This window comes from Triplophysa rosa, unplaced genomic scaffold (genome assembly GCF_024868665.1).
Source record: "Triplophysa rosa unplaced genomic scaffold, Trosa_1v2 scaffold116_ERROPOS1553232+, whole genome shotgun sequence".
NCBI classification, from domain to species: Eukaryota; Metazoa; Chordata; class Actinopteri; order Cypriniformes; family Nemacheilidae; genus Triplophysa; species Triplophysa rosa.
The window spans coordinates 66,807-76,220 of record NW_026634086.1 but is presented as its reverse complement, the minus strand read 5'-3'; the positions used below and the strand labels follow the sequence as shown (position 1 = coordinate 76,220).

At 37.3% G+C, this 9,414-nt stretch overlaps 1 protein-coding gene and 1 long non-coding RNA gene across 5 annotated transcripts in view; one reads left to right on the top strand and one right to left on the bottom strand.

Annotated features, from left to right (window-relative positions):
* Positions 1-1,235: 1,235 nt before the first annotated feature.
* LOC130549412 (uncharacterized) lies at positions 1,236-4,764 on the top strand. The gene is made up of 3 exons (XR_008962185.1): positions 1,236-3,107; positions 3,408-3,451; positions 4,215-4,764. It is a non-coding gene; the product is annotated as an uncharacterized LOC130549412 (long non-coding RNA).
* A 1,041-nt stretch (positions 4,765-5,805) lies between these two features.
* limch1b (LIM and calponin homology domains 1b) overlaps positions 5,806-9,414 on the bottom strand; it is a 49,189-nt gene continuing 45,580 nt past the window's right edge. For all 4 annotated transcript variants that reach the window (XM_057326625.1, XM_057326627.1, XM_057326624.1 and 1 more), the window contains 2 exons: positions 8,525-8,627; positions 5,806-7,414 (listed from right to left, as the gene is read on the bottom strand). In XM_057326625.1, the coding sequence (XP_057182608.1) occupies positions 7,389-7,414; positions 8,525-8,627 (129 nt within the window). In that variant the 3' untranslated portion in view covers positions 5,806-7,388. The remainder of the gene's footprint in view (positions 7,415-8,524; positions 8,628-9,414) is intronic.

The following is a 9,414-nucleotide window of genomic DNA, read 5'->3' as shown; positions in this document are numbered from 1 at the left end:
TGGCGCACTGGATCGTGGATGCCATATCCTTGGCATACCGGTCGCAAGATCGCCCCTGCCCCTTAGGAGTTAAGGCGCACTCCACTCGGGGTGTCGCCTCCTCGTGGGCACTGGCTCAGGGCGCCTCTCTGGCAGACATCTGCAGAGCTGCGGGTTGGGCTACGCCCAATACCTTCGCGAGGTTCTACAACCTCCGCGTTGAACCGGTGTCAGCCCGCGTCCTGCAGGGCAACAGGTAGGACCGGCAGCCGTTGGGCGTACGCCTGCGGAAGCCCTTCCCCCTTCGGGGGGAGCAGTGGCGATCCAGCCTCACTTCTTTCCCCTCGGGTAAAGAATAGGCATTCCATCCATCACTAAGCACCCTTCCAGGGGACAGGCTGGGCAGAGCAGCCCTGCCCCCTTAGGCCGGGGAACAGTTGAGTTATTCCACATAGCTCTAACCGGACCTAGTGCTCCAGACGTGGTAACCCCCCCTCCGTGGGCTGTTCCGTCTGATGTATCCTCATGATTGGTTCCCACCTTGGCAACCCATGACCTCCCCAGGTGGACTCCCACCTTGCGGTTAACTCCTGCAGTCCGCACATTCCTCCCATGAGTTCTCCCCTGATGGTGAGACCATGTGGTGTCTCCACTAATTCCTCCCTACGGTAGGTAGTGGCCTCTGCAGCGTTTTTCCCCCCCAGGGGGGAATAATGCTTACCCAGTGGCCCGTACGGTGCCGGGCGGCTTCTCGCCATTTAGAGAATCAGGCCTCCGCCCGTGACGGCCGGCGTTAGGGGGCTTCCCAACTTTTTGTGGAAAGCTCTGGGTCCCCCTTCCTCTCCACTGGAAGGTCATAATTTTGCGCTAGCGTGTTCGTCTGACTCGCCCAGGCCAGTCAACGTCGCTCCGCAGAGATTGTGACGCGGCTCAGTGCTGTGGCGTCTTCCATAGGAACCCCATTCTGTCGGTTCGACACAACGTCGAGAGACCGACAGAAAGGGAACGTCTTGGTTACGGATGTAACCTCAGTTCCCTGATGGAGGGAACGAGACGTTGTGTCCCTCATGCCACAACACTGGCCGCCCACCCCAGCGGTCGGGGGAGGATGCTTTAGGCTCCTCAGACCAAAGGTGAATGAATGAGCACGCCGGCTTCCCTCTTATACCCGGACATCCGGGGAGGAGCCCGGCATGCAAATTTCATTCGCCAATTTTCATTGGCCTTTTCTAAATACTCAGAAGATGATAGGTTCTCAAGACAAACCCCATTCTGTCGGTTCGACACAACGTCTCGTTCCCTCCATCAGGGAACCGAGGTTACATCCGTAACCAAGACATTTCTGTTGTCAGTTCATGACGCGACATCATCTAACAACTCACAATAAAAAGCGGTGATTTCGGCTAACGTTATATGATCTTTCACACAGCCTCATGGTAACCATGTGCATATTTACGGATGAAATTTGTTCATATTTATTTATCCAAACAGTCGATAACAGTGACGGGTTGTTGGAAACGCTGTTTCGTACTCATTTTATTCACGGGTCACCTGTCGTACCATGGTGCTTCTTCCTGCCGCTCACTGTACAGTGTGACGCCGTGAGAAGGGATCCCTGCGCCGGGAAAGAGAGACCTCGCGCTCGCGGGGCAGCACTGGCGACATTTTCCCACTGAATGAAAGCTAAGGTTTATCCAAGAAGTGGATAGATTTGTCGCTATGTGCTTCTTCTGAACAAAAGCCGCTAGATGGCTCGTAAAAGTGACTAAATCAAAAGACAGATTTTCTAATTCAGAAACAATGTTTTGTGTGTGCACCTCCATGTGCGCACACAAATGAATTTGGCGTAAACGCTGTTATGTGAAATTTTCTTCCCCTTGCCTGGGCCCCAAGCGCGCGCTCATGGGCCCCTGCCCATAATGCCTATTGGATAATCCGGCCCTGTGTCATGGCTCTGCTTCATTTAGTCATGTCTTTCTTGGTCCTGTAGCAGAGCCATGGCAAAGCCTTTGGTTATGTGTGGAGAGAAACATATTATTGTCCTTTGACAATAATATGCGTTCTCTCCAGTGTCTCTTCTCTGTTCCCGCCATCTCGTTTCCTCGTTATCTTTCCCTGAGTGTTTAATTACCCACACCTGCCCCGTGTCGTTATCCCTCGTTTGTCTCTCCCTATTTATACCCTCATGTTTCTTTGTCTTGTGCTGTTGGATTGTACTCTGTTCAGTATTACGTTGTGTATGGTTTCGTCGAGTGCCTTTCGTCTGCCATGTGTGCTGTGTTCCTGTTGTCTGTGAAAACCCCTGTCAAGTTGAGTTTAGTAAGTCTTTAGTTTAGCTTTTGTCCAGTGTTGTTTATTTTAGTTTAGTCTTAGTTAGTCTACGTCTTGTCTGCTTCCTGTTATCTTGTTTTCTTGTTTATATCCCCATCGTGGGTGTTTGCTTTGTCTTTTTGTTTTGTAAAATAAAGTATTTTTGTTAACCCCTTACCCACCGCCTGCCTGCATCTGGGTTCTCTGCACCTCAATCGTGACACCCTGTTTATAACGATGTACTTATTGATTGTTTTATGTTGTTTTTTTAATTCCCTTTTTAATTTGAAGTATTTATTGATGGATTAATATTTCATTTATTAATTATTTTTATAATCACGCTTTTTATTGCCCATTAAAGCGTTAAATAATGAATGACTTTATCAATTCACCTATTTATATTTGGATAAATAAATTAAGTTGTAAACAAATGTATTAATGCCTATTTTTATTGTAGAATTACTTGTGTAAAGTATTAAAGCATTTCTTAGTTTAATATGACTCTTCCGGTCCTCCATAGCACTGGACCCCATTCACTTCTATTGTATAGACACAAAACTATTTGCAAGTGAAAGGTGTCAAGTTAACAGCGTTTTTCAAAATATCTTTTGTGTTCTGTGGAAGGAAGAAAGTCATACAGGTGTGAAATGACAAGAGGGCGAGTAAATGATAACAGATTTAAGTATATCACTTTAAGTATATTCTTTATACATGTAATGAATCTCTCTCAGCTTGTTAATTGCTGTACTTTTAGGTGACTCCAGCAGATGTAGAGGGATCCCTTTCTGTGCCCAGCACCCCAAGACTGATTGCACTTGGTAAGTTTATCAAAATGCTTTTTTAAATACCATGGCTAATGGAAAATGTTTAAATTAAATTGCAAGGTGAAGGACAATCAATACTAAATGGAACACACCATACAAACCGGTAGTGCTGGAGAAGGAACTTTTGAATTTTTGTATTTGCATGAATAATTTTATCATAATATATTAGCATGTGAATATAGATTTTTTATTATGGTGAAAATAATGGTGAAAAATAGTCTCAAGAATCATGATTTGTAGCAATAGTTTTTCCTTACCCTTACTAAAAAGCTGCTATGATGGTGTCTGTTACAGGAGATTCTGTTTTCCATGCCAAAAATGGATGCTGACAATGGAGGGTAGAGTCATCATAGAGCCACAAGAGCTAACAGATTTTCAGTGTGCAATACCAGGAAGCGGCCAACTAATTAACCATTATTACAGGGATGCTCCGCCCAAAAATTACTCTTCCTCAAGTCATTCGACAACCATAGGACCTCCGTTCATCTTCGGAACACAAATTAAAAGGATAGGTCACCCAAAAAAAATCTGTCATTATTTACTCACCCTCTTGTCATTTCAAACCTGTATGACTTTCTTTCTTCAACAGAACACAAAAGATATTTTGAAGAATGTTGGTAACAGAAAACTGTTGGTCCTCATTGACTTCAGTTTTGTGTCCATACAATAGAAGTCAATGGGGGCATATGGTTTTGTTTTACCAAAATTTACACTTCTTTTGTGTTCTGATGAAGAAAAAAGTCTTAAAGGTTTTAAATGACAAGACAGAGATTAAATGGTGACACAAGTTTCGTTATTGGGTGAACTATCCCTTTAACTGTTAAAACACTTGAGCAGTGTTACTGTAAATTATACTGAAATTGACAGCTGTCAGTTGAATCTCTGCCCTGACTCAACAGTTAGATTTTGGTCTGGTTTTCCCTAAATATTTAGGAATTAAATGTATTTTAATAATATTGTGTCTTCATTTTATTCATTTTTCATTCATAAACAGTTTATAAATATTGATATTTATACATTTAGCAGTAATGAAAATATTGTAATGTAAATTCAGTTTATAAATAATGCTTAAATAATGTGTTTCTTTTCTTGTGCTTGCAGGTTTTTCTGAGAACACACCCTGATAGCACCAAATGCCAATCAAAATCACATATAAGCCAGACACAGAAGAAAAATCACCAGCCTGAATCCTTGTGGCATCTTTTATCAACGAGCTAGTTGAGTAATGAAATGAAGCACTACTGACGACAACACTACAAACAAAACAAACATGTTTTTTTTTTGCTGTTTGATTTGAGTTCTCTGACCTATGCTGCATCCAAACTGCATTCTGCAACAGTATGTACTGATTTAAATTAAGTACCTACCTATCTACCATTAAAACAGTATGTTCTATAGTTTTTGTGGGAGTAGTATTATTACATTTCGGACATGCTGCATCATGCATGTTTATTGTCATGTGACCCGTATGCTCTTTGACCTATGACATTTTTAAAACAACCTGTAGATTGGCATTGGTAAAAACATTAAGTGGTTTGTATGTTTTTAACTCTGTTTCCTTAATTTTTTTGTCAGTTCTCAATGCATTGTTTTGTTCCCTGGTTTTCTGAGTATTTTTAAATGAAATTCTGTTTAAAATAAAACTTTAACTGCTGTGAGTAGACCTGTTTCTTCAACTTTATTGCAACTTGTGAATTATAGATAGTTTTTTACAGGTATAGAAAATGTATTGTTTAAAGTTAAACCCAAATTGTAAAACCAATCCTGATTCTGCAATAGGAAATAAATTCTAGTACTATAAATGAAAAACAGTAGATAGTGGTATTACTGTGAAAAGACATTACAGTTAAGATATGAAAATACAGTAGACAATATTATTACTGTAAAATGTAATTACAGTAAATATAAGAAAATACAGTAGACAGTATTATTACTGTGAAAAGACATTACAGTAAACACTGTAAATGGTTTACTGTAAACACTTTTACAGTAACTTACTGGCATCCAGAAGTTTAATTAATCAAGTTCGGAAGGAGCATGGTTATGTAATCCAATCACCACGGAGAAGACTCTTTATAAAGCCATCCCTTCACCTTGGTCCCGTGACAGTTTTGCAGCATTCCATCACCTCGTTCTCTGTTGGTATCTATGCCAGTTAAGGGGTGAATCAAGGGCTAAAATTCGGGCTAAAATTCAGAGCTTTGAGCCCTCCCCCTGGACAGCATGCCAAACATTCTGAATTTACTAGTAGGCAGTTGCTAGCCATCCATTGTTGTGAATTAATGTGTTTCGTGAGGGCTTGAGGAGATATAGAGCAGAGTATCATCAGCCAACGTAACAGTGAAAACTAACTAACATGTTTCTTAATTATAGCTCCTAGGGGTAGCATATATAGTGTGAAAAGCAGAGGTCCTAACATTGAGCCATGTGACACTCTGTACTGAACTTCTGATTGAAAAGACACCTCACTGATTTTGGCAAAAAAGCAAAAACGGTCAGATAAATATTATTTAAACCATGCCAGAGCAATACCACTAATGGCAGCATTTTTTTGCCTATTCAGAAGGATAATGGGGACTGTAGTATCAAATGCAGCACAACGTCAAGATTTGCACAGTTGTTTTATATATTATAAGTATCAATATTTACATCTTTAACATTTGTGGACTGTGAAACAAAGAAACAAACTCAATTACATGTTTTAAATACTTTATTAATAAACATACAGCTGATGCATTTGAACATTATTTTTTTCTATTTTGGATAGTGTATATTTGAATAAATATCATACCCTAGATTCTCTCTCTCTCTCTCTCTCTCTCTCTCTCTCTCTCTCTCTCTCTCTCACTCTATATATATATATATATATATATATTATCCAAGGTAACTGCTTTGTTTCCTAAATATCATACACCGGCAAATGTTTTGACCTTCTGTCAACCTAAAGTTATGGGAAGTTAAACATACACAACCCTCCCGAAGCACATAAATACTGGCTAAATAAATTGATTACAGAAGAACAGAAGAAACAGCCAACATGATGAGAGTGATCAATTTTCAGATCCCAAAAGTCTCCTATGCCCATTCTGGTCAAGTATTTATAATGAATGAGTAAACAGTTATAAGCCTATTCTTAAGACTGTGTTAAACATTTGTATTGCTTTGTCATGTTCAGAATGAATAAATGATCAAACAGTTTTTCCAGTGTGCAAAGTCTATAGATCCAAAATATCATTCACTCTTGTCGCAATGTCTCTTGTACAGACATTGCATCTCTCATAAGGCACATTGATATCCAATTGTTTTAATCTTCTAAATGGCAGGATTATTATGCAGTTGAGAAACAAATAAAAAAATGGATGAAACATTTTAAATAAAATACATTTCAGAATCAGGATAAAGATTGATTCAGACACATCTTAAGTGTTTTAAAATTTATCCACTTGATTGAATAGCTCAATTCTTATTTTTCTCCTTATTGTGTCACATATTCTTTAAAACTGTTTTTCAGATAATAAACATTTGCTTATTTGTCTGTCACAATGTCAGAAACATGAAAACATGGTTTTCACTATGCATTTAGTGGGAAACAAAAGTGTTGCTGTGGTTTCATGTTAAATGTGCTTGGGAAAAGGGTTGGGAATCGTTTGAATTTTATCGATTCCGATTGCAATTCCGATTCTGCTTATCGATTTCGATTCTTATCGATTCCACAGTTGAAGTAAAACATTTAGATATCAACCGGTATGGTAATTTAGCCTGCTTATTGATATTTTTTTATATCAATAAGATTATTATAATTATATCTATATATTTATGAGCACTGTTTTGTGTATATATATACATATAGAACCATGTTTTGTTCTGATTTATTACAATTTGTATTACCATAGCTGAACTACATCATGGTTAAACTGTAGTAGCTATAATGAAACTATGGTTAATTTGTGGTTCCTGCGGTTTTTAATGCAAATACTATAGTTAAACTATGCTTACTATGGTAAAAAATATTGTTAATTTTCATAAAGGCTTTTATTGAGATATCAGCAGATCACTCAACGCATGTACTTTTCTTAAAACATGCACACAGGAATTGATCAGAGGAATTCAAATTTTAATCTCAAGTATCCGATTCTTTCCTTTTGTTTCCGATCCGATTCCTATCCTTTTAAATCCGATTTCAAATTGGAATTGATTTTCGATTCCCAACCCTACTTGGGAATTAAGATGTTATGAAGTGTTGTGTATAATTCTTAAGCTCACAAACTGAATAGTTCACAGGGTTGTGGGCTGTCCAGCGGCTGAAAGACAAGAAAAATAAAGAGCATGTGACACTGAAAATCTGTTGACGGAATTTAATAAACCTTAATAATGCTCAACAGTGTTTGAACCGAGGGGGGCCTGGGGGATCCTGCACCTACCATAAGCATTAAAGGACCACCCATAAGGCCTGAAATAATTAACTTGGGAGGTCCCCAGTCTTAAAACTATAATAGTAAAAAAACATATTTCTGTTAAATTATTGCGCTAAAACAAAGCAACATTGCTTGTTATCTGTCCATATTTCATAAGAAGCTAACAAAATTTCAATTAAACTCAAGCAAGCCGCATGCTGTTCACAAAAGACATTGACAGACTGCGGAACCTCTTTTTTTTATTGAATATATTCAAACAAAATATTGAAGAAGTTTTCTTAAAACTGAACAGTTACTATAATTTTAATATGCATGTAGTCTTGCAAAAAAAACTGAAAAATAAAGTTTTTAAATATAAATATTTTAAATATAAACTATATAATAGTTAATACAAATAACTACAAATAAACTATTCATTTGTTCATATGGATTTCTACTTACGCATGATCAACATTATTAGGAGATTAATCACATTTGAAACAGTCAAAATACTGTTTTGTACAGTGACTATTGACTTTTGACCTGCTCTCACTCCAAGGAATTTCCTTTTTTATTCTGCATCTATTCATATCGATCTCTTAATGGATTATCAACATTTTTAATACATTTATTGTGTTTAACGTGATCAAATCACTGTGATCTAAACTATCAGATTACTGATGCTTGTACTGACATCTCTGTAAAGGCAGTACTTTTATATAGGCTATATATTGGTTGAGTAGTCAAGTCAAGTCAATTTTATTTATATAGCGCTTTTCACAATTTCATTGTGCAGTAGTCATCATTGATGCTTTTTTAAAGGGCTGATTGGGGACCCCCTAAGAACACACAATTCGAACACTATTTGGACTCATATCAATTATTAGTATTACATTTTCAATATTATTCAAATTTATATTCAGAAAAACTTTTTTAAGGTTTGAAAATCCTTTTTAAGATCATGAATTTGAATACAGCATTAGCATTCTAAAAGTTGATATTGGGAGATAGACTTACAGCGGGACCGGATATAGCACTGATGGCAGTTGAGGAGTCCATTTCTGATCCTCACATCTGTTCCTGTGCTTGTGTCACCCAGCTGGCCCTTGCAGATTCCACACTAAGAGAATCATGATAGGAAAAACATAACATACTTAAAACAACTGTTTAATGTTACTGCCCCAACACACCAAATGTTGTCATATTTTGTAATTTTATTCACAGGGAATTAAAAAAATAATAAATAAATATAAATAAAATATAAAATATTTTATAAATCCTTTAAAACTATATACATCTTTAAAAACCCTGAAAATTGACAATGTTATTCTATTTTTGCTTAGCCATGAGAAAGTAGTATCGCTATCTTCTATGTTTATAAAAAATGTTCTTCCAATTTTTACATTTTAATACCCTTAAACACTCCAAGGTATGACCAGAGTTATTATAGTTTCATTTCACTTTTTATACAGTTTTATTGTTGTGTTTGAATTAGCTTTTTGTATTATTTTTTCATTGTTTTAAAATGGTTTTACAATTGCCATACCACAGTGGTTCTCAAACTTTTCAAACTCTCAAACTGAAGGCCCCCTTTTCGTACTGTGCATCGCTTTGCAGCCCTCCCAAATAAAGAATTATAATCTTAAACTTAAAATTTTAATTCAACCAAAAACATATTCAGTTATACAATGCCGGAACATCAATTAATTTGGCTGGTAGTCTTATTTTTCTGATGTTTGATTGCATAAAATTTAAGATAAATTTCCATATTTTATAAAATGCCCACCCAGGCAGCCACGGCCCCCAGTTTGAGAACCACTGTCATAGCATATTTTTTGTGATATGTATTGGTATATTGTAATCCCCCAGTAATTTTACAACTGATATATATCTACACACACAAATAC